This window comes from Carassius carassius, chromosome 15, assembly GCF_963082965.1.
Source record: "Carassius carassius chromosome 15, fCarCar2.1, whole genome shotgun sequence".
In the NCBI taxonomy this organism is placed as follows: domain Eukaryota; kingdom Metazoa; phylum Chordata; class Actinopteri; order Cypriniformes; family Cyprinidae; genus Carassius; species Carassius carassius.
In genome coordinates this window covers 32,099,919-32,126,110 of record NC_081769.1, presented here as the reverse complement: position 1 = coordinate 32,126,110, position 26,192 = coordinate 32,099,919, and the positions used below count along the sequence as shown (strand labels likewise).

General features: G+C 36.3%; 1 protein-coding gene across 6 annotated transcripts in view; it reads left to right on the top strand.

Annotated features, from left to right (window-relative positions):
• Positions 1–26,192, top strand: part of znf385d (zinc finger protein 385D) — a 94,160-nt gene that overhangs the window by 50,274 nt on the left and 17,694 nt on the right. For 5 of the 6 annotated variants that reach the window (XR_009437722.1, XM_059568529.1, XM_059568525.1 and 2 more), the window contains 2 exons: positions 14,150–14,257; positions 20,275–20,443. Coding sequence is in view for 5 of the 6 variants with exons in the window: in XM_059568529.1 (XP_059424512.1) it covers positions 14,150–14,257; positions 20,275–20,443 (277 nt within the window). In the remaining variant the exon portion in view is untranslated. The remainder of the gene's footprint in view (positions 1–14,149; positions 14,258–20,274; positions 20,444–26,192) is intronic. The other variant, XM_059568528.1, reaches the window with a different exon arrangement.

Below are 26,192 nucleotides of genomic sequence, written 5' to 3'. Positions count from 1 at the left end.
TCACATTGGAAAAATAGATGTTGAAGTCAAGTGCATTGCATTGTGGGATACTCTTGTGTGTTCTGCAGTAATAGTATTCTAATCTGGACATAGACCTGATTTTGATGTTTTCCACAGTATTTCACTTTCACTGCGCACAGAAACATTCTAGACCCTGCAGACGTGTGGCATTGCGCCTGGTTAGTAATACATTTAGACACAGACTCTCTGGGTTGTACTGCAATATAACACGGGGCTACTAGGACTGATATGAAAGTTATGAAACATCAGACAGGAGTTTTTGGAAAGCATGAGTCTCAGGTGGACCTTGAATCCGGGTGGATTAAGTGTATTTGACGCAGATCCAGTGAGGAAAAGTCAAGCAGTGCTTTTAAAGAAAAAGATATATGAGGGCAGAAGATAATATCATACCAATATTATGCATTTCAGAACAAGTCCAGTCCGGTTTTTTCCATAATGCTCTGTTCAGAGGCTCCGAGTGAAGAACGACGCTCTCAGGAGTGTCCGAAAAAAAGAGATGAGAGCGAATGAATGAGGCTGAACAGTTTTCGGTTAAGGCCCAAGAAAATACCATTTATTTTCCCTGAGGCCTGCATTTGTCTTTGAGAAACAATACAAACTCTATTTCCCCTGTAGAGAGGTCTGCACTATGCTATTGATTTCTCTGTGGAAAATTGCTTTGGAGTGGAGCGCTGGGAGTGACACACGGGCCTCAGCGCCGTCCGCTCAAGCCTGTTTACCCCCCGAACACACAGCCGGACAGCGCCTGTTCTTCTCTGTTGCGTTAGACCGGGTTTGTGAGTTGATGAAAAGCTAAAAATGAATTCAGTCATAGAAAAGGCAAGTCAAAATTCATTTGTAAACCGCTTACACAGTACACATTGTTTCAAAGCAGCTTGATAGAAAATCATGATGTTAACGGAGGGTAATATAGTTGCATGTGACAAATAGAAAAATCAGGCAGTTTAAAATCAAAAGTAAAATAAAAATAAATATGACTGCACTGTTATAAAACAAAAATGAAATCGCAAAATGGCTCAGTACTATTATTGAATCTCTCTACAAGTTGATTATCACGTTCATGGATATATTTAGATGCAAATGTAAATGGTTTATTATTATTCTTAAAAAAAATAAAAATAAATCATTTATTTGAATATTTTTAGTTTTATTATTATTTTATATTACATACAAATGTGCTGTTTATTGAATTATTTAAAAACAGAAAATCTCAGAGGATACTTTAATAAAAATCGGAAATACCTGTATTTGGCTAATGAATAAGCTGAAGGGATAAGGTGAGTGTGTGTATGTGTGTGTGTGTGTGTGTGTGTGTGAGTGAGGTTAAGCGATGTAAACAGACACACACAGCTGTGCAGGTTTCTCATTCCCGCCCTGTTGTCTCTCTCACGATGATGCTTTGTTCCCTGGTGATCTGCCAATGGTCTCTCCCTGGTGGAATGCACTGATAATACCCCAGCTTTTTACGCTGATGTTTTCCTGCCAGTTCGTCCGCGCAGCTGAGCATAATATACTGCATTTTGATTAAAACAATTTGTGCTTTTGCAGATTCAGAATCGCTGGGAGAATGGAGATGTATTGGAGCCCGGAGGGGTTTAGTTGGCTAAATTGAAACGTCTTTCAAACCCTGACATATTCTGTGAGCTGTTTTCCACACATGTGAAACATTCCTCGGGGTCTGAATCATCTGTATTGTTGTTTTCAGTGACCTCAATGCATGAATGAAACGGTTACAGTCCTCTTTGTGACACCCAGCAGAATCAAGTCTGTGATGTCACGATACATCAGGTTTACATTGACTGCTGTCACGTTGATGCATTTCATGTTAGAAACCAGCAGCTGTTGACCTAAAGTGGGTCCCACATGCTGGGACGGTAATTGCTCTCTGAAATTCAATCTAACACCACAATGCTTTACATTTCAGGTGCGTATGACTTTGACAGATATTTTTGGCTGTTTTTCCCGCTTGCTTTGATTTCACCCTACTCCAGCTGCTCCCATTTTCTTTTTCACATCTAGTTGGGTTCAAACCACAGTATGCTTGCAACATCAACACTGGAAAACTGTTGCATCATCAACAGTTTCAGTTAAAGGCGTAGTCAACAATTTACTGAAAGTATACTCACCCTCAAGCCATTCAGAATGTAGATGAGTTTGTTTCTTCATGGGAAAAGATTTGGAGAAATGTAATGCATACCATCACTTGCTCACCAGTGGATGCTCTGCAGTGAATGGGTGCCGTCAGAATGAGAGTCCAAACAGCTGATACCACTGGAGACCATCAGTTAACATCTTATGAAGTGAAAAGCTGCATGTTTTTATGGAAATCATTCTGACGGCACCCATTCACTGCAGAGGATCCACTGGTGAGAAAGTAATTTAATGCAAAAATTTTCTCATAAAGAAACAAACTAATCTACATCTCGGATGGCATGAGGGTGAATACATTTTCAGCAAATTTTCATTTTTGAATGAACTATTTCTTTAAGTAAATAATAAGCTAAAAGTAAAGATTGCGACCTCTTCCTGAGTACATTAAGTAATAGATATCAAGTTAATCTAATGGGTAAATTTCAGTTTATATCCTCTAGAATGTGTATGAATGTTTCTAAATATTTAATATTATACATTTAATAAACATTATTATACTACTGCAAATATCCTGAATCCTATAAATCTCAAGCTGGATATAATATTCAGTTTTAGGCTATGGACACTTAAAAAATGTGTGCGTGCAATCAGTGTTTCTTCACGTAAACTAATAGAGAAGGCAGTCAGAAGTTTGAAATTCTCAGCTGTTGATCACAATATTGTCAGTGTTCTTGTATAAGACTCTTTATATCTCAGCTTTATATCTTTAAGTGTATTTGGATGCATTTAGCTTTTGTGTTGAACCACAAGCTCTGATGACAAACAGACTTGCATCCAGACAAACAGCTCTTGTGGGAAAGTTTGCACATTTGCATGTTTATATAGTGTGCATCGCAGCATGTTGCTCTGCTGAAGAGGTTTATGCTGTCACGCAAGCCTCTTTACACCTGTAACATGTAATGAAAGGCCTCCCACCTTTAGTCTCCGGAGGACCCCACTTAAGTCTTCCATGCAAGCTTTTCGCTGAGATTTATGAGGTCGACGAGAGTTTAAAAGTGCAAGGGCTGTTTGAAACGTCAGCCTACCGCCATGTTTGCCTTTGCTGTAACGACCTCACCCTCGTTCCCGTCCCATCCCTGTTTTACATGCAAGTCTACAAGGACATACAACCATGTCCCGCTTTCCTTCAGGGTCAAATGGAGTTTCTGACTCTGTTTACATGCAGCCCGATAATCCATTACTAATCTGACTCGTGGCTCAGCTAAAGAGAAAAGGCTTCATGTAAACACCTCAGGTGGTGTAGATCCTAAATAATTCACTAAAATGAAGAAAAACAGCCTTGTAAACAATTGAATCTGGCTACTCTCACAGTCTCATACAAAAATAGCTTGCTTGCCTGCATGCATAGCTTTTATTGTGTTGGTTAAGTGAAGTTAGAGATGTAAGAAGAAAGCTTTCTTGGCATATTTTCAGATAGAAAGGCAAACACATATTTAGAAAGGTAAACACTTAATGCAGAAGATGTGCTGATTTGTCTTGTCTACTCCGGATGCAACTCTAGACACATCTTTGATTTACTGTCAGAAGTGCCAAATACATAACAAAAAGATTAAAAAGCCAGTGGAGTCAATTTTTAAAAAAAATCACTTTTTTTTAGGGGAGAAGGTTTTTAAGGGTAGGTTTAGTACCAAACCTATTAAAGAAAACTGTAATACTTTTATTCAACAAGGACACATTAAAATGATCAAAAGTGTCATTTATAATGTTACAGAGATTTCTATTTCAAATAAATGCAGTTGTTTTGAACCTTTTATTCATCAAAGAATTATAAAAGTGTCACGTTGTCCACAAAAATATTAATCTGCATGACAGTTTTCAACATTGATAATAAGAAATGTTTCTTGAGCAGCATATCAGTATTTTTTTGAAAGGTTATGTACACACACACACACACACACACACACACATATATATATATATATATATATATATATATATATATATATATATATATTTCATTGAATAATGACTTCAGTCAGTGTCAGTCTTTTCCTCACTTAAAGCTATTATATGTCTTCAGAAGGCTTGAAATATAGAGTATGACTCAGATGGACTTGTTTTATTATGATTTTATCCATTTTTGAGCCTTGGTTTCCACCTACTGTACTTACATTATGTGAAAAACCACGCTTAGATATTTGGCTAAACATCTTTTGTGGCATACATGAAATGCTGGTGAGTAAATAATTATAAATTATTTTAATTTTTGTCTGTACTGTTCCTCCAGTCCTGTAAGAAGCAGGACAGTTGGTTTCACAGTGTCTGATGCCTAGTGTTGTGTTCAGCGGTGTGTGGACATATTCTCCTTCCTCTCTTTCACACCATAATCAATCTTCAGAAAGCACGGGCGAATCGCCATCAGGAGATGAATCAACTCATTTCTGATGTCATGGATCTTGTTAAGGAATTCTCAGCCCATCTCTGTGAGGAACCATTCTTCACTTTAAATGGAATTTCAGTGGAATTCTGCGAGAAAGAACCAGTTTGTAAATGGGTTTGAAGAAATATTCACATATTTACAATATATTCAATAGTGCTGTCAAACAATTAATCGTGATTTATCACATCCAAAATAAAAAAAAATGTTTTTGTTTACATTACATTACATTAAACAATTGTTATTGTTTACATTATATATGTGTGTATACTGTGTATATATATAAATACAAACACATACAGTATATATTTTGAAAATATTTACATGCATTTACATGTATATATAGATATGAACATAATTTATATTAAAATATATTTAATATATAAACGTAACATATTTTTATTAAATATATATACATGCATGTGTGTGTTTATATATACATAATAAATATACAAAGCACACACATTCTGTGAACAAAAACTTATTTTGGATGCAATTAATTATGATTAATCGTTTGGCATCACTAATGTTCAAGTTTATTTTGACAGTATACAGCATCATGCATATTGCAGTTATTGTATTTCATTATTTATTTAACCATTGCATTTTCTTTCTTTTTTTAATTCTTTTCTTGTCTCATGCTATAAGACTATAAGATATGTCCACCAATGTCTCTTATTTGAACTTCAGAAACAAAAAGAATTGGAATGTTTGATTCATTTCAATTCTAAATTGGTTTAACTATTTGTTGGCATTATTTAAATATATATATATATATATATATATATATATATATATATATATATATATATATATATATATACCCTGCGATTGTACTTTTGGTATACTAAACTGGTATACTTAAAGTCTGCTAAACTTATTTTGTGCTTAATGCAATTTAATTTTGTGAAAGTCCAAGGAAAGATGAACTGAAGTATTTTTGATTGTGCTAAAGTGGAACTATTGCAAATATACTCCAGGTACACTTTAAAGGTATATATAAAAATGATTAAATATTCTTTCATGCTCATTAATAATTTCAATTTAACTGATTTTACTGCTTATAATAATCATTTTGAATTTACTCAGCATCAGTGAATTTGCTTTCAAATGCATAAATAGCTCTGGTTAGCAGTGCCAGTGTCCGTCTTGTTTTTAAGTTGTTCTGCGAGTCTGAAGGCGTAGAGAAACTTTGGGAGGTCTGCGATAGGGCCTTTTGTTGGCTAAATGTTGTGTAAATCTAAACATAGCTCTATTGTTGGAGTGTTGAGACCTGTGTAGGAGGCTCTGCTGCTGAATCTTTGATTATGGTACATAAGTTCAGCGCAAACCCCACTCACAGAGGAGAACCGAGATGGAGATGAAGATAGAAGTGGGCAAACGCTTCTCATAATAAGCATAAACCGCTCCAGAAAGCTTGACCTCAGGCTAGAAATGATGAAAATAGACCCACAAGTCCACCTCTGTAGATTACTGAACTGCATTTACATTGTTTGGGAGGTTAGACACATAGCGTTTATATAAACCTTGAGTTGAGGAGAGACTTTCACAGCTGTTCTGTCTCTGTAAGTGTTAAACAGATCAGTCAAGCATGTGCTAAATGTACTTTCTTAAGAAGTGTTCCTAGTCTTATTGTGCGTGATTAATCAAGGCTTGTTTATATTCATCGTCTTTTATCTTTTATGCTCTTCCTCTGCCACAAATCACTTTTATTTGATTTTTTTTTTTTAATTTAGTCCGTTCCTGCTTAATAAAATCGATACAACTAATAGATACAACTATTTAAAATTATGGAATCTATTTGAAGAGTATGCAAAAAAAAATAAAAAATAATAATAAAATCTAAATAATATAATCAAAATAATGAGAAATTTGCCTTTAAAGTTGTGCAAATGAAGTTCTTAGCAATGCGTATTACTAATCAAAAATTAAGTTTTAATATATTTACAATATAAAATTTACAAAATATCATCATGGAAGATCATGGAACATGATCTTTACTTAATATCATAATGATTTTTGGCATAAAAGAATAATATATAATTTTGACCCATACAATGTATTTTTGGCTATTGCTACAAACATATCTGTATGACTTCTCACTGGTTTTGTGCTCCAGGGTCACATTTTTGTGGAAACTGTGATACTCTTTTTTTTCTCTTTTTCCGTAATTCTTTAAAGAATAGACTGTTAAATAGAACTGCATTTATTTGAAATAGAAATCTTTTGTAACATTTTAAACGTCTTCACTGTTACTTTTGATCAATTGAATTCACCCTTGCTCAATACAAGTATTCATTTCTTTCCAAAAACAAACTGTTCGAATGGTAAATGCACGTATTTTCTCATTGAACGTTCTTTTTTTCAAGTCAAATGATTTGCTAATGGCTGTTTTAAATGACACGTTTGCCACTTGGGAATCTCTGTTTGTAAAGCATCGTCCCAGACTCTGGTCAGTGTGTGTATATCTCAGTCCTGCAGCCGCAGCCACCGGCGGAGAGGTGAGCTGTGTAATGAAAGGGTTTGGTGGAGCAGCAGGTGTGTGATACGGCTCTATTCAGGAAGGTCTTTGTGTCTGCGTGGGCAGAGCTTGTGCTCAAGCACCTCAATAGAAGCTTCTGCTGCGATGGCCATTTACCCATCAGCCTCGGCTCTCTGTACCCATCTGTCAGAGAGTGCTTTTCTCAGTTCAATAGACTGTGCTCTTTATCCTTCAGAGCTGTTCTTTTCACCACAGCCAGATCCTGTCCGCTTTCAGATTACTGCATTTTGGACATTTTGATTAGTCGAGTATTGAGTACCTTTTTTTTTCTTTTTGCAGATCTCTGGCACTGATTTTGTGTGTGTGTGTGTGTGTGCTTTTAAGCATCCAAAATAAATACTTTTGTGCATCCAATTTGAGTCACTTTAAAACGTGGTTCTAAAAACGTTGGGGTAGTTGTTCCACAGACTGAAAGCCAAAATGATCGTAACACTGTTTTCTGTGTGAAATGTCATGCAATTAACAAGTTTTAACATGTTTGCTGTCATCATCGACCCAGACGTTGTTTCATTCTCTAAGGCTTCTCCTAATGTTCCTCATTGAGAGCTGTGATTTTATATTTATATATCTCATTTAATTTCAGTTCTCTTTTGCTACAGCCCTCTGGCACATGCCATAACTCACCATCATGTGTCCAATAAGTCAGATAAGCAGTTCAATATTTCATATGTTTCCCTCAGATTTGTTTGGATGTTATCTGGGTCTCACGGGTGGATGATTCCTGCTCATACTTCCACGCCGCGGCCGAATGTGGGATAATGTTACATGTGTTTATCAACCCGGCGGAGATCATGCTGTTCATCATCCTGGCCTGGCCTCCTCATCCCGATCTGAATTGCAAATTTTAGCGGTTAAAATCAATAGACGCAGGGACTGGGATTCACACGCGTGGGCGTGTAATTGGGAAAAACATAAGGGCTGGTATTGCTTCTGACAGGTCATTTATCCCACTTTAGTTAATGGGAAGAGTGGCTGGTGTTGGCCGCGGCTGGATTCGGCATCAAAATGCTTTCTCTTGTGCTTTGTTTCTACAGAATAAACACTTTGCAAGTTGTGCTGATCTGTTTACCTGCCAGAGTGGATCCCTTAGAAAGGCTCTTACAATAGATGCATTCATAAATTAAACAATTTATTTATTTAAAATAGGCCTTTTGAATAATTAATCACTTGTTTTAAATAAAAAAAAATGTTTACTATTTAAAAGTGTATGGTTGGTAAGATTTTTTTAAATGTTTTTTAAATAAATCTTTTCTGCTCACCAAGGCTGTATTTATTTGATTAAAAATAAGGTAAAAACAGTTAAATTGTGAAATATTATTACAATTCAAAATAGCTGCTTTCTATTAGAATATGTTTTAAAATGTAATTTATTCCTGTGATTCTAATTTGAATTTTCAGCATCATTACTTTAGTCTTCAGTGTCACATGATCCTTCAGAAATCATTCCAATATGTTGATTTAATATTAATGCTGTTCTTTTTAGCTTTCTATTCATCAATGTATCCTGAACAAAATGTCAGACATTATTTTCAACACTGGTAATAAATCAGTATATTACAATGATTTCTGAAGGATCATATGACTCCGAAAACTGGAGTAACAACTGATGAAAATTCTGATTTGCATCACTAAATTAAATTATATTTTAAAGTATATTAATTATGTATTATATATATATATATATATATATATATATATATATATATAATGTCTGACATGGAGAAGAGTGAAAACTCCCCACATGACCTCTACCTAGCATCTGAACATAACGAAACAAATGCACATTGATGAATTTTCTTCCATCTTTTCAGCAAAATGTAAACAAATGTATAGCGGCGGGCAGCGGGAGGATGATTTAAGGCAACTGTGAATATCTTGACACCCTGGAGTTTCTGAGATTCCAGTTCAGGAAAGAAAAAAACAACAACTGATTTGGGCATTTGAACATGAATATTATACACCACAATGCTCTTGGGCACTTAATGTGTCAGAGAAACCTTTTTGAAGTTGCCCTTAAAGCAGTTTAGAAAAACAATAAGTGCATTTTAATCAAGGGATCTTGAAGTCGTAGAAGTAAAGCTTTTATGCCAATCTAATCAGTAGGTTGTCTTAAAAGGTCCCTGTATGGAAACGATATACTGAAATTTAATCATTTTTTCTTTTGTAAAATTGCTCTGACTCTTACTTCATGCTTTTGTATTTATTGTGCATAATTTAAGCATTTTATTCAAAATTTAAAAAAAAAACGAATCTTTTCACAAACTTGCTGTCTCTTAAACATCTTTCCTTTTACTACTTACATTGCATCATAACTTTAATGCATGTTCTTGATTTTATTGTGCATAAACAGTGGTTCCATAATAGTTTTATCAGGCTGTGATGTGTGAAGTCATGTGAATGAGTTTTATCTTGCTCTTACTGATGTTCTAGTTGCTTATTCCAGGTTCTCTACTGGTCTTAAAAAGTCTTCTGTTCCACAAATTAAGGCTTAAATCAGAGCAGAAAGTCTTAAATTCATAAAATCATGGCATTACAGGTTGCATGTATTTTTTTATATTTTTGTATTGTTTTCTGGAAAAAAATATTCAAACGTCCTTATCCCAAGCAGTGGGTTCAGAAGGTACAATTAAAGTTATTTCAGTATTGTAGTGGTTGGATGCAGAGTTATTCAAACTGTTTTGGAAATAATAATAATAATAATGGAGAAAGTAAATAATATTAAATAGTAATAGTAAATAATGTTAGAAATTGCATTGCTAATACAACACATTTATATTTGGAGGCCATATTGACATATTGCATTTTGGGGGCATCGAACCCCCAACTGCTCCCCGGGTGCCGCAGCATAAATGGCTGCCCACTGCTCTGGGTGTGTGTTCACATGGGTTAAATGCAGAGCACAAATTCTGAGTATGGGTCACCATACTTGGCTGAATGTCACTTCACTCACTCACTTATATTGTGATCCATTCAATTTATTCCATTCAATTGTCTTTATTTGGTCTTAAAAAGGTCTTTTAAAGACTTCATAAACCCTAATATAGATTGAGTGCGTTTTTTTGCTTTGATGCACAAATCCTAGAAAACCCTGGCGATTTCAAAGTATCATGTAAGTGGTTATTACTGTTGTTCTTGAGTTGTTGAGCTTTTGTAATGAGTTGATTTTGATGGTTATCAGGTTTTTATTGTGCATGTAAACGCTTTGAATGAGAAGCAGCATTTCCTCGCTGAACCTGGCATGTTTGGAGTGTGAGGTCATCGCCGCGCACAGATGGTTAATCTCTTTTTCTTCTCTCTCTCTATGTTCGTTCTTTTTATCGCTCTCTTCCCGCGTTGTTCGCACGTCCTCCTCCGAGTCCTTTGATTTCCCTGCAGCCCCTCGTTGGCAAGATGGACGTGCTCCAAAACCTGCACCCATCCCGCTCTTTTTAAGTGCCATCTCGTCCTCTTTTTAGAGTTATGCCGCAATTATATTATGTAACGTTTTCAGATACGCTGTCCAGCAATTTTCCATGCTCATTTCAGACACATACATGTGGTACCAATATGGCATGGATTCGTACGAAATTGACATCAGAACATAACATACTGTGACTGATTGGCCTGATGGGGTCTTATAAAGAAGAGTGTATCAGGTTTCTAAACTGCGTGTCACTTCTCGGAGCTTAAAGTGGAATTGATTTAGGAGCCTCATCTACAGCTGGCCGCAGAAGACGATTGTGAATCGAAAGTGATTTTCTGCTTGTGTAACACCGGCGGCTGGGCTGACATCTGACTGCAGCAGGTTCAAGTTGTTGAACCATCATAGAACAGACGTCAGAGGAGAGAGCGCCAGTATTTCAGTCTGAGGAGATGGAGGCAGGAGGCGAATGCTTATCTGATAGATGGACAAATGAAGGCAGCAGGCGGTGGCTGAGAGCATCTGTGTAATTTCACAAGCTCATTGAAGACCGAGATGCTCTCAGCACACCAAAGACCACCCCGACGATGTCATATCCTGTTTCACCGTGCCTCAGTTTTACACTGAGAAGATGTGTTTTAAGTTTTGATTTAAAAGAGGAGAGTGATGACACCATTTTTGATCGATACCGGTAAGCTATTCCAGAGTTTAGGGCCTGCTATCGCCAAAGCTTACCTCCATCTACAAACACAGAGTGCTCTAAGGTTGTCGCATCTAAGTTACCTAGATGGATTGTGACAATGTAAAATGTCGGATAAATACATTGGTGCTAAGCCATTACAAACAAAAACTAAAATGTAAAAATTGTATCCTCAGTTTGACTGGTAGCCAGTTCAGAGATGTTAAAATGGGAGAAATGTGATCGAGTTTTCGACTAGCAGTCAACAGCCTGGCTTCACCATCTTGAACCATTTGAAGGCGTCCAATAGATGATTGGTTTGCTTCATAATAGAGTGGATTGCAGTAGTCAAGGTGTGAAGTAATGAATGAATGGATGACTATTTCAAAGTTCTTTAGAGAAAGAAAATATGTAACTTTTGAGAGAGATCGTAGTTGATATAAACATGATTTAACAACAGAATTCATTTGTTCATCAAACTTGACACCTGAATCAAACAACACACCTAGATTTTTCACACATGGAGAAACATAAGAACTTAAGTCGCTGAGGTCAAAGTCATAAAAATCACTTGGACGAAACAGTTCTACTTCAGTTTTATTCTCATTTAAGGCCAGAAAATTGTGTGTATGCCATAATTTCACTTCCTGTAAACATGCTAGCAGGATCTCTATTATGTATAAAGGGGAGGTATAATTGGGTGTCATCAGCATATAAGTTAAATGATACTTCATTTGATAAAAGATGGAGCCCAATGGCAGCAGGTATAAAGAAAACAATGTTGGATCAAGACTAGATCCCTGTGGAACACCACAGTGTGCTGCTGAGGAAGTATACAGGTCCTTCTCAAAAAATTAGGATATTGTGATAAAGTTCATTATTTTCCATAATGTAATGATAAAAATTAAACTTTCATATATTTTAGATTCATTGCACACCAACTGAAATATTTCAGGTCTTTTATTGTTTTAATACTGAAGATTTTGGCATACAGCTCAAGAAAACCCAAAATGCCTGTCTAAAAATATTAGCATATTTCATCCGACCAATAAAAGAAAAGTTTTTTAATACAAAAAAAAGTCAACCTTCAAATAATTATGTTCAGTTATGCACTCAATACTTGGTCGGGAATCCTTTTGCAGAAATGACTGCTTCAATGCGGCGAGGCATGGAGGCAATCAGCCTGTGGCACTGCTGAGGTGTTATGGAGGCCCAGGATGCTTCGATAGCGGCCTTAAGCTCATCCAGAGTGTTTGGTCTTGCGTCTCTCAACTTTCTCTTCACAGTATCCCACAGATTCTCTATGGGGTTCAGGTCAGGAGAGTTGGCAGGCCAATTGAGCACAGTAATACCATGGTCAGTAAACCATTTACCAGTGGTTTTGGCACTGTGAGCAGGTGCCAGGTCGTGCTGAAAAATGAAATCTTCATCTCCATAAAGCTTTTCAGCAGATGGAAGCATGAAGTGCTCCAAAATCTCCTGATAACTAGCTGCATTGACCCTGCCCTTGATGAAACACAGTGGACCAACACCAGCAGCTGACATGGCACCCCAGACCATCACTGACTGTGGGTACTTGACACTGGACTTCAGGCATTTTGGCATTTCCTTCTCCCCAGTCTTCCTCCAGACTCTGGCACCTTGATTTCCGAATGACATGCAAAATTTGTCCAAAAGTCCAGTGCTGCTTCTCTGTAGCCCAGGTCAGGCGCTTCTGCCGCTGTTTCTGGTTCAAAAGTGGCTTGACCTGGGGAATGCGGCACCTGTAGCCCATTTCCTGCACACGCCTGTGCACGGTGGCTCTGGATGTTTCTACTCCAGACTCAGTCCACTGCTTCCGCAGGTCCCCCAAGGTCTGGAATCGGTCCTTCTCCACAATCTTCCTCAGGGTCCGGTCACCTCTTCTCGTTGTGCAGCGTTTTTTGCCACACTTTTGCCTTCCCACTGAGGTGCCTTGATACAGCTCTCTGGGAACAGCCTATTCGTTCAGAAATTTCTTTCTGTGTCTTACCCTCTTGCTTGAGGGTGTCAATGATGGCCTTCTGGTCAGCAGTCTTACCCATGATTGCGGTTTTGAGTAATGAACCAGGCTGGGAGTTTTTAAAAGCCTCAGGAATCTTTTGCAGGTGTTTAGAGTTAATTAGTTGATTCAGATGATTAGGTTAATAGCTCGTTTAGAGAACCTTTTCATGATATGCTAATTTTTTGAGATAGGAATTTTGGGTTTTCATGAGCTGTATGCCAAAATCATCAGTATTAAAACAATAAAAGACCTGAAATATTTCAGTTGGTGTGCAATGAATCTAAAATATATTAAAGTTTAATTTTTATCATTACATTATGGAAAATAATGAACTTTATCACAATATGCTAATTTTTTGAGAAGGACCTGTATTTTTCCAATTCCAATTTTTTTCATTAAAATATTGATTAATTTGGGGAAAAAGTATCTTTGCCCAGCCCTACATGCAATGATCTTATATGCTTATATTTTGTGTAAAGCAGGTAAAGATGTCCTGACAATATGTTCATTTTTTTATTTTAAAGTAGCTTTTTTTGTACAGCAAAACTCTGAATATCCATGTTCAACTAATTTTGTCATATAAACTAGTGACATTTAATCTACTTGGTCTTCCCAGTGCTGATCTGTTGCTCAAACGAGATACACTTCACATGCAGCTGTTGTAATTTCAGCAGACCTTTTCTGAGTGTATAATTTTGATTTGGGTTCTCATGAAATTCTCAGTGGAGTTTGTTTCCCCTGCTCTTTCCCTGCTGTGTTGATTGAAGAGTGTGTGTGTGGAAATCATTGGCCTTTAACGTGTTACAGACTGTGCAACCACAAGTCGTGTTTCTGATAAAGCTGCCGGGGGCAATGTTTTTATCACGCTGTCCGATGGGTAACAGAGTTGACATTCAGCGTGCCGCTGGGCTGAATGAGGCTAACAAAACTGCTTTTCCGTTCTCTCGTCTCCTCAGATGGATCCAGTTCAGAAAGCTGTTTTGCATCACACGTTCAGTGCTTCAGCCTCCTCTAAAAGGAAAGCTGTCTCGTGCAGCGTGTGCCAGCTGAGGTTTAACTCGCAGGTGAGTTCTCTTCACCGTGACCCGTATATTCTAACCTAAATCCACCGCAGAAAAGTACAAATCTAATTATCCAATGCAGTCAAGGTTATGTAATAAATATCACCATCCACGCATTACTCTGATTTTGTGTTAGTTTTACTACGATGATCAGTTTCAAATGCACTGCATCGGTTTATGAAACTTCATGCAATAGTTTTCAAAAGTGAAACTTCTGGCATTAATTGCTCACTATGCATGATGCTTATTTTCATGAATATGAATAAACACAGCTAAAAAATTAAGTTTGATTGCAAAATGATTCACAAATGCTCAGTTTGATTCTGATTCTTTTTGGTATATTGCAGTTACAATGTACCTTTTGCTTAAAGAAATAAATTTTACAGAACAATGTTTTGATTCAAACGGCTAACCTTTCTTTTTTTACCCTAACCATTCATTAAACAAGCCGTTGCATAAGAATCATTTGTTTTGAGAATTGGTCTACACTGGAGGTGGTTTCATGTGTTTGATTCACTAAAAAGAAATGAGACCACACAGGTCACACTACACAGTATGTTTTTGACTACTTAAAAGAGCCGGTTCATAAGAGTTATTTGTTATTATATTTGTCAGACACTGTATGTGTTCAATTCAATTCAATAAAAATAATCATAAGAATCATGAATCATAAGATTCATTTGTTTTGTGAATTGGATTTCACTGTTCAGGCCGTATATATTTGATTCACTATAAAAAAAAAAATGAAGAGCCATTTGTTTCAACATTGGCATACATTGGTCGGGTACTGTATGCGTTTGATTCACTGAAAAGAACTGGTTCGTAAGAGTCATCTGTTTTCAGAATGAACCACATTGGTCACACTGTATGTTATTAATTAACTAAAACATTTGATTCACAATAAGGAATTTGACTATATTGGTTGCACTGTATGTTTTTAATTAACTGAAGAAAATTAATTAGGGTCATTTTTTTGTTTGTGATTTTGGCTACATTGGTCAAGCTGTATGTGTTTGATTCACTAATACGAACCAAAAAGTCATTTGTATTGAGAATCTGTCTACGTTGGTTGCAGTATATGTTATTAATTCACTAAAAAGAAGCAGTTCAAAAGAGGCATTTGTGAATCGTACTTCATGCAGTACTAGATTTGCTAAAAAGAACCAAATTATAAGGCTAGTTTGTTTCAAGGATCTGACTGCATTGGTTGCGCTGTTTGTTTTTGGTTCAGTAAAAAGAAAAGATTCATGAGTCATATGTTTGTGATTTGGATTGCATTGATCACAGTCTATGTGTTTGATTCACTAATGAACTGGTTCATAAGAGTCATTTGTGAATCATACTACAGTAAATTGGTCACACCGTATATGATTCATTGAAAAGAACCAAATTATAAAGGTCATTTGTTTTGAGAATCTGCGTATATTTTCATTCACTAAAAAGAGATTTGGATACCATTGGCCACGCAGTATGTGTTTTATACATTAAAAAGAATCAGTTCATAAAAGAAATTTGTTTGTGATTTGGTTCACACTGTATGTGTTTAATTTAATAAAAAGGACCAGTTCATAAGAGTCATTTATTTTGAGAATCTTACTATTCTTGTTCCACTGTATTGATTAACTAAAAATAACCTAAGAGTCATTCGCTTCAAGAATCAGTGTGTATTTGATTCACTATAAAGAACCAAAGTCATTAGTTTTGGGAATCAATATCTTTACCCAGCCCTACATACAGTACAAAGATCTGTAAATACACTTTGTATAAAGCAAGTAAGAAGGTCCTGCCCATGCATTCGATCCATTTCTACTGTCATACATTATATATGTCATACTTCCAGCCATCTATTAGACTCAGACTATAGATCATCAGGTTCATTGAGGATGACTTTGAAATGGCCTAGAGGACAATTTTATCTTCTGTCCTTATCCATCCCTTGTCATTTACCATTCAGGAGAACTTCTTCCTGTGTGCCATGCTTTCATCCGCGGTATTTAGTCCAAAATAGGATTATTTAAAAACAGCACTGCCCATATCCGCTCTATTAGGTGCTCATTTACAGCGTCACTGTCAGATATTAAGTTGTAATATCCACAGGACCGAGGCCTATCGCACAGCAATCACAGCTCATTAAGCACATCCATCAGGATCCTGTGACAGGAAGAGTGGGCGGGGCTGACGTTGACCAATCACACACCCTGTAGCTCTCCAGCAGCCATTCACAGAGAGCGTCTGGGAGAGATTATACATTCAAATCACGCCGTATTCTCAGCAAAACTTCATTATCATTGGCCGTTTGTGCTCCAGCTTCCAATCAGCTCTAATCTGAGCCTGGGAAGCTTTATGCGGCACATTTTCAAAAATTAAATGGCTTCTGGAGAGTTACAGAGTCCAGCCAGGCATTGCAGGCGACTTTTGAAAATGACGATTGGTTTTCATATATCGCCACAGGTCTGTTTAAATATGAGACACTTGATTTTGGATTCTTCAGGGCGTATGAATTAGAAATACAGTATAATGGGAAGGGAGAGAAAACCTAGTTAGTTCTTGAAGTGCTTTGCTCTTTGCCTGCCAAACACTGGCTGTGGCTCTAATTTGCTTTTCCCATGATTGATTGATAGCGTCATTTAACAGCGTCCCATTGCAGGTGCCCATCTTAGTTAAAGGCTCACGGGGCAGTGCTGACTAACTCCTCGTCGGGCGTCCGCTCTCGGCCGTCACAGTGCCAGCTCTTCCGTGTCGTGCATTTAATGAATGGTTCTGTGTCACTGCATTCTCCCCTGTGATTGGCCGATGGAACAAATAGCTGGAAGGTGTCGGGAAACATCCCATTAATCTTGCTGTTAAAGCCCTTTTCATAACACTATGCTGCTCAAATGATGTGTTACTTACAAACCCCCCCTGATATAAATCTATATGATTATGATCCATATCCCACACTGCTATTTATTCAAATGCAATATATAAAAAGGAGTCTGATCCGTCATGACATCTTATTGCTTTTTATAAAGGTATATCTCTCCTTAATGTATTTACAAAATTACCTCTCTGGCAAGCAGGCGGGTATTGTAAAGAAATAAGACGTGAGAGGAATGTGAGTATGGAAGCAAGGTCTGAACTGAACGCTCACCAAACACCAAATGTGAGGGAACAAAATCAGCTTTGGCAGGAAACCAGCTTTTTAACCAAGAGACATAGACTAGCTCATAAATGATGCTATGGGAGATGGAATGTCATCAGTGTGCTATGGAGAAAATAATGCAAAATGTGGTTTATAGCCAGTAATAATTTTTTGTTAATTTTTAAAATTAAATTAAAATATAGTTGTTCGGAATTTGGAAGTTTTTTTCTAACTTACTTGCCATGAAAACATTATGCAAAATACAGTTTAATGGCCAGATATAAATATATTCAGATTTATAGTTAGATCATTTAAATTTTTTTAAATGTAAATATTCAATTAAATATACTTATTGCTACTTTTTTTTTTAGTTTATTGGCTTTTTTAAATTCGGTATCATTAAAATTGAGTTAAATCAAAAAGTCTTACAAAATAACTTTATATTATTTAATAAAATAATAAATAATAATTACAAAACATTTTCCATTTCGTTTTTTGGCCAAGTGCATGCAGAAATGTTCAATTTCAACCCAGAGTTTACATTTCGGTGCATCCCTAATATTTATTTTACTCACCAAGTTATTTCTTGACTTTAGCATTTGTGTATACTAACATGCCTGCCTTATTCATTTATTTATTTTACAATTATTTAATAAATAATTATTGTAGCTTTTGTGGTTATTTCATATTTATTACCTATTTTTATTATTCCTCTTTAGTTAACTTTTTCTTTATAAGTATTTATTGTATTTTCAATGTATTATTATGTTATTTTATTTATTTATTTTTCAAATTTACTGGCAAACATTTTATTCTGGATCTTATGAATATAGTTTCATTTTTTTATGTCATCATTAATGTACAGTTTATTTATTTATTTATTTAATATGTAGTTCTGGACCCTTGCATCTATCTGTCTTTGTTACTCATATGTCCGTCTTGTTTTGGCACCAGTGATGTCAACGACTGCCTTATTTATTCATAGAAGTGTTTTGCCGTCTCTTGATAGTATCCTCCCCGCTGCTAGCAATGTCAGACAGGCGTCCAGGAGTTAGCGCTGAGGTAAACAAGGGCAATTGAAAGACTTTGCGAATGGCACGGTCCAGTTGAGCCGTAATAAATCTGGTTTGAAGGTGAAAGCAAAAGGCACAGAGCATTTGAAGCTACCTACATTGTGCCAGTGGATATTAAAAGATTTGTTTCCCACCAGGTCAGCGACGATGAGCTGGAAGTTTTATGTATGGGTCTGTGTCATACGGGATAATAACCTCACGCACGGACGACTGGGAGAGGCCATTCGTTTCTTCTCTGTCAGACTCTTTATTCCACACCATCACTCAAAGAGACTAGTCCAAAACCTAGTGAACTGTCTGCTGTCTACATAGGGAGCTGCCTTTTAAGGGAAAATCCTGACTGAAATCAAACCACCATAATCAAGCGATTCCAGTGAGGAGACTCGATTATATGCTACTGAGGTTGTAATTTAATACATAAATAATCATAAGATACATTAATATTGGGTAAAATAGTCAACTATTTAATTATATAAGCCATAATAATGAATGAATCAGAAGTAGCGCTGTCAATCGGCGGAAATTGATAGTCAAATTAATTACATGATATGCTGATTAGTTAATCATTCCAGTTTAAGCAGGCACTAAATGCAGCGAATTAACACTGTGAATGTTTAATTAAAGTCATTGTCATTCTTTGCTGCACAAACACGTCTCCTTTATATGTAAATTAAGCTCTTTATTGGTTGCACCTTATTCACAGACTGTGCCGTTTGACTGATGCAATTAAATTATGCTAAATCACATTTCAAATTCATCGCAAGGAATCAATATTTATTGATTTATAGAAGACATTACTATTGGCAGATAAAACATTGAATGGGCATAAAATGAAGAAGCTGGTATTGAACTGCTCCAGTGATATAAATTTTTTCTATATTGGGATTGCCTTTTCTGTGAAGAATACATGCAATGCTGGCTTAGAATATTGCAAATGAAAGCTCGAGTAAAAACAGTCAAATTTAGTTTCACAAAATATATTAAACTTTATACTTATTAATTTGAATTAATACATGAATGCATGTTTAGTTATATGTTGGTACCCTGTGTTGGGATTGATGAGCGCAGCTACAAACAAAGCTAAAAATGTTTTTTATAATTTATTATTCTTTAATAATTCTTTATATTATATATATATATATATATATATATATATATATATATATATATATATATATATATATATATATAAATTTAATAAAATATATTATAACATATTTTATAATATGACTTTCTGTGTGTGTGTGTGTATAATTAAAAATGTAGATATATAAATATATTTTTAAAAATAATTGCTATTATCCAAACCCACTCACTTTCTTGATGTTTTCATAAGCAGTAAAATTGATCTTATATTGAAAAACAACAGGTTCTCATCTCTATTAACTAGCATTCATACCTTTTTAATTTCTTTCTCCAAATTTACACATTTTTCACATAGAAAAATTGGAAAGATGTCCTTTTCGTGGTGCTGCACACCTACGGTGCCTTAAAATGCGGCATATGTAGGCAGCTCATTAGCTTTTGGAGCAGATCCAGACAGTCGACACATACAGCTGAAGCACAGAGATGCTGAACAATGTGAACAAGCAAGCAGGCTTTTTCATACTGAGAGCCCCGTGTTACTGGGCTGCATTGAAGATGGGCGTCATGTCACCTTCACCCTCACTGATGTGTGGTTTGATATCCATAAAATATAATCATGCTACATTGCAGCAGTGTTTCCAGCAGGTTGCTTGCTCATGGCTCCTTCGGCTCTGTCTGCTGTTGCTAACACCTGGTCCGGGCTGGCCCCTTCATGGGTTGGCCTGTTTTGTGTTTCCTAGAGCCAGGCATCGGCCCACTACAAAGGCACCAAACACGCCAAGAAGATGAAATCCTTGGACGCCCCGAAATGCCTCAAACACAAGAGTTCCCTGGTCACCAAAAATACCAACAAGGAGCCGCCTAGAGGACTCTCTCCCTCCACAGCGGCCAGCAACACTGACAGACAAGGTAAGAGAAGAGACATTATCTTATGCTTATAAGCATCACTGTCACTGCTGCTCATGCTTGCTTGAATAAATCCCCAACCCTAAGTGTTAGATTTAGTGTACAACTATTCTTCGACTGTGCTTAACAAACATGTTTGATACAGAGAGCAGAGAGTGTTTTGTATCATTTCAAAAGGAATTATTAAGATTAGCAATCATAGAATAGCAAGAAAGGTTTAAGATGTAGTCACATTTACTGTTGCTCAGAGAAACTTTGCAGGTGAAAGAAAATTTTGCTTGCAATCTCGGTCTTGTAAGAGACAAAGTAATTATAATGTTAATAAAAAATACATTACACAATGCATGTAAACGAAACTAAAGATTTTTTTTCTTTTTTTCAAAACTTGACAGACAATCAAATGGCAAATAGGTGTGATCACATATACTCTTGCTCAGTGAAAGAGAAAGAAAGCTGTTGCAGCAATTTTGCATGCAATCCCTGCTTCTTATTGAAGACAAATTTATTTCTATAATTAATAAAGAAATAGTGTAGACATAATGCATGTAAATAAAATTAATTTTTTTTCTTTTCTAAATTGCAAAAATATGTGGTCACATTTTGCTCTATGAAATTTCACAAGTGTAGGAATGCTGTTGCAGTGGTTGCAGTAATTTTGTATGCAACATCAACAAAAGAACCGCTGTCTTCAGATACAAAATGATGATTTATATAGTTAATAAAAAATAATGCAAACACAATGCATGTGAAGAAAACTAAGTAACATAAATAAATAAAGATGGGCAGACATTAAAAAGGCAAAATAAATAAATCTGTATTAGAAGAAACATACATAGAAATTACATGTGGTCATAATTACTGTTTCTCACACAACTTTTCAACTGAAAGAAAGCTCAACTGGATGGGATGAAATGAATGATAATAATATTAAAACATCAAAAGCCAGTCTGCTGGCTAGCAAACAATTCAACTCTAAATAAATGTTTTGTTTTGAAAGAAAACAAAGATGTATTTAAAAATAAAAACACTGCAAGTAAATTAATTTTCTCAAAGATGAAATGGCAAAACATTCACTTACTCACTTACTGATTTTAATGATCATAAAAGATGAAAATCACTCTCTGGCCATCTGGGATTTTGGTATGGAGATAAGGGTTAAGATCATGATTTGTCTTTTTTCTTTAGTATTGCAGCTCACTGTTAGTGTATATTAGCACCATTTGTTGTTTGTTTTGGCATCTCAACATTTGCACAAATTGCCACTGGAATTGTTGTATTTTACTCACAAAATTTCACTGAGAAACCATAAATGTGACCACAGTTTTACACTGAACCTTACGTAAAGCCTAGCAGTCAGTTGCAAAAATAAAACCCTGGCGATAGTACACTTGATATTATAACTGAAAGATTTGTTAACTAAAGGGGTTTCTTAATACAAAACGTATCATGAAGACTTAAGAAACCACCCAGAACACCCATCATCGGCAAGTTTTGCACGTGCAAAGAGCACGCCCAAAAATGCAAGGATCTGTGCGAGCTCTGCGATTTATTGCCGTTTTGTGCTACAGAAGAAGCATTCATCAATTTCCCTGGACAAGAGTTGACCTCCTCTCCTATTTCTGTCACAAAGATCGCTCTCTGAACTGGAAACAAGAACAATGTTCCAAGAATCGGCTTAAAGGCCATAATTTGAGGCCTAGGCAGGCGTTATGCAGTAATTGCTTTTGCACTAGTACAGTACTTCATATTCATATGAAACAATTCATATAAGGAATAAGTGACCATAGCCCATAAGCACCACCACACTCACTAATGCATACAGTATGCATCGACATGTAATTAAGAGCATTATAAAAGGTTTAGTGTTATCAATATGTCAATTTATTATAAGAAACACAAGACTTTAACAGCCAATGACATTTACAGCTGGGGAGGCTCAACTGATTTTCTACTGTTTAGTGTTAATCACCATCTAACTCAACCAGTCAAAAGCTACATTTAGCCTTAGATGTTATATGAATATGCATAGGTTTTATTAGCTGACAATAATAATAAATAAATAAACATAATATTGTTTTTGAAAAATTTGGTGTTATTGTTTTGGCAAGTTTAAATTAAAACTAAGGATGATTTGTGGTGTTATTGTAAAAACCATGGGTAATTTTCGTAAGGGAACCTGAAAAAAAGAAAAGAAAAAAAACACAGGAATGTGCCTGAAAGTGATAAACGGACCTTGTTTTTACCTAAATGATTTATAAGTTATTTTAATATATATTAAAAATGTATAAAATGTTTTTTAACATATAAAAGTTTTTTTTTTTTTGAGCAACTGGGATGGTGCCCATAGACAGTAGATGGTGCCCCCTCTGGGAGTTGGTGCCCTACGCAGACTACGTACTCTGCGTGTAGGGAGCGACGGTACTGAACACCTTTAATATTCACAGACAATAGTCCATATCGAGATTTGATTAAATGTACAGCTCTAGTTTTGATTTATTCATTCAAAAATGGCCGAATTCCGTTACGTTCTGCTTTATACAGCAAGTTCCATTTGTGACTGATTTCCGCGATTCAATCCGCTTTGCAAACACTGACGGGGTGAATTTATGAATGAAAGTGTGAAAGTTCTGACACAAAACGAAGTTGTTATGTATCCTCGCGCTTTTTAAAAGTCGGTAATGTATCACGTAGTAGACTACACCACTGTAACGTTAGTTATTTATCATCTCAAAGTCTGTGCTTTCATTAAAGCTTAATTTCTTGATAGATAGATAATACATTTTTACCTCTTTCCTACCTCTTTGTCTCATGGTTCCCTCGCTTCGCGCGCACTGAGAAAGTTTTCCAAACAAATCAGTCTCTTGCATACTGTCTAGTCTCTTGCCGCTCTGGCGTCCTCTCGTGCTGCTGCATTCACTGCAGTCGGACATTGGAGATTCACGCTCGTAAATTTTCAAATTGGCCATAACTTTTAATTAGTTTCTGCCAACTGGGGTGGCAGCAGGGGTAGATCCGGTAGATCCGCCCCTGGGTGGTCCAGTATGACTCTTAGTGCTGTTTCAGATGGTCCAAAGCAAACAGCATCCTCCTGTGTGTGTTTGTTAGCGATCCAGGGGTTGGCTGTATTCTCTGCAGGATTACAGCTGGATCAGGTTGCTGGAGTCTAATGGCACAAAATTGTGAACGTAAGCACATTGTGGAATTAGGTGCACTCAACACAAGTCTGGAACCTGTTCTGGAACCAATATTTTTGTTCTGCTTGTTTAGGCCCAGCAGTCAAGCTCGCCTAATCAAAATGTCTATTTGTGCTCAAACATTTTAAGGCATTTTAAGGCAAAAGTGTAGCCTGAAGTCAGAGAGACGCTCCTTCACAAATCGTTATTGTCTTATAAAGCAGGGCCTCATCTCTATGAGTCAGAGGAAATGCAGTTTGTGTGGACTTGTAGATGCAACACATAAACACAAATAATGCACTAACGTCAGCAGTTTGTGATCTCTGTGCATTATGCAATTCATAACAACACATTTCTATTACCAAAAGCTGTTCTTGTCAACACTTTGGGGTGAGTTCACTAAACAGTTTAAATGGTTTTGCATGCAATCTTTCAGTGTAAAAAAAAGAACCCTGATGCATGTAAATTAAATACATTTTATTTTTCCTGCAAACAATTATTGGTATCAATTATTTTGCAACACATCTGGCTCCTTTTCTGTTTTTTATTTATTTGTCAATGAGTCAAAAATATTATTTATATATTTTAAAATTTACTGCAAGAGACAAAACTAAATATAATTGCAAAATAAATGTAGATTAAACTTTTTTTTTTTTTTGCAATTTTTTTTTCAAAGGAATAGTGCACCCAAAATTTGCTTAGAATGTACTCACCCTCAGGCCATCCAAGATGTAGATGAGTTTGTTTCTCCATCAGATTTGAGAAATGTAGCATTGCATCACTTGCTCTGCAGTGAATGGGTGCTGTCAGAATGAGAGTCCAAACAGCTGATAAAAACATCACAATAATCCACCAGTATTTCACAGCACTCCAGACCATCAATTAACATCCTGTCAAGACAAAAGCTGTGTGTTTGTAAGAAACAAATCCATCAAAAATCAATAAACTTCAAACCATTGTTTCTGGTCAAAATACTAGTCCATGATCCATAATAACACTTCCTCCGGTGAAAAAGCCTGTTTTCCTCTCACATCAAAATACACCCTCATATTTGTTTATGGATGTTTTTGCTTGTAAACACTTCTTGATCTGTGTTTATTTCTCTCCTGGTTATGGATTATGGATTCATAATTTAGCCAGAGGCAACAATTTGAGGTCTCAATGTTGGATTTGTTTCTTACATACACACAGCATTTCACTTCTCCAGATGTTAACTGATGGACTGGAGTTGTGTGGTTTACTTGTGGGTTACTGTGATGTTTTTATCAGCTGTTTGGACTCTGACGGCACCCATTCACTACAGAGGTTCCATTGATGAGCAAGTGATGCAATGCTACAGTACATTTCACCAAATCTGATGAAGAAACAAACTCATCTGCATCTTGGATGGCCTGAGGAAGAATACATTCAAAGCAAATGTTTATTTTTGGGTGAACTGTTCCTGGGAGGAAGTCCAGCTTTATCTTCTGCAGTACTTTATTTAATTGCGACTATATGCATCATCTTTTTGACTACATGGAAATCCAGGTTAACCACGCACTAAATGCACTTAAATAAGAATATGCTGCATTTAAATTAAGCAATTTTTATTCTTTCCCATGCAAACAAGCCACCTTCTATGTAAATGAGACTCATTATTGATTGCACCTTATTCATAAAGCAGGTGCTTTTGTGGAGTGATGCTGTGCATTCGCATTAAGTATGTTAGATCGTGACAGTGTGCTGCATCCTGAAATCTTTAGTTCTCAAAATTAGATTTTGCACCATGCACATCGCAAATACCACAGGTCTTTTGTGTACATTTGTGCTGTGCAATTTGCATAATATCTTTTTAGCGAATGGTGCTAAAACAACACATGCATCACATGCAAATAAATTGTGCTGTCGTGAGTGGGTGCAATTCATTTTAGTCAATTCCCCCCTTTGTATCTTTGGAATGGAAACGCACGGATCGGTGACCTACCTCTGCCTTTATCAGAAAACTAATCGAGCCAGTGTATTGTTTGCATTAATAAAGCCTGCGAATAAAGAAGGGCACCGTGACCCAGTTGAGTACATGATCACGCAGGCCAGAAACCTCCCGATAAATCACGCCACATCCTACCGAACACAGCATCACACCCGGCCGCTTCTCTCCCCTTCCCAGTGTTTGTGGCGAGCTAGGCATTTGTTTGTCAAAATGCCACTCAGTAATGAATATTAATGTGCATAGATGTCAGAGAGATGAATTGTGGGGGCGGCTGAAAGCTGCATTATCTAGAGTTTATTTGCTGCATGTAATGAATAGCAGAAGCTCAGACACTAATAGGGTGGCTTCAGAGAGCAGATAGCAGCGCGCAAGTTAGTCTGCTCTTTTGGAGTGGCTGTTTAATGTGTTAAATTCAAGGTTTTCTTTTTTTTCTCTTATTAAATAACAGTCATTTGTCAGGGCTGGGAACTGAAAAATGTGTGGGAAGAGAATATGTGTGCATTTGACTACATACTTTGCAGGTATTTGTCATCTTCCACCTCGATGTCACAGCATTCTTAGGGAATTTCTTAGCTTGGGGCTTATCTGTGAAGGTCATACTAAACTTCAG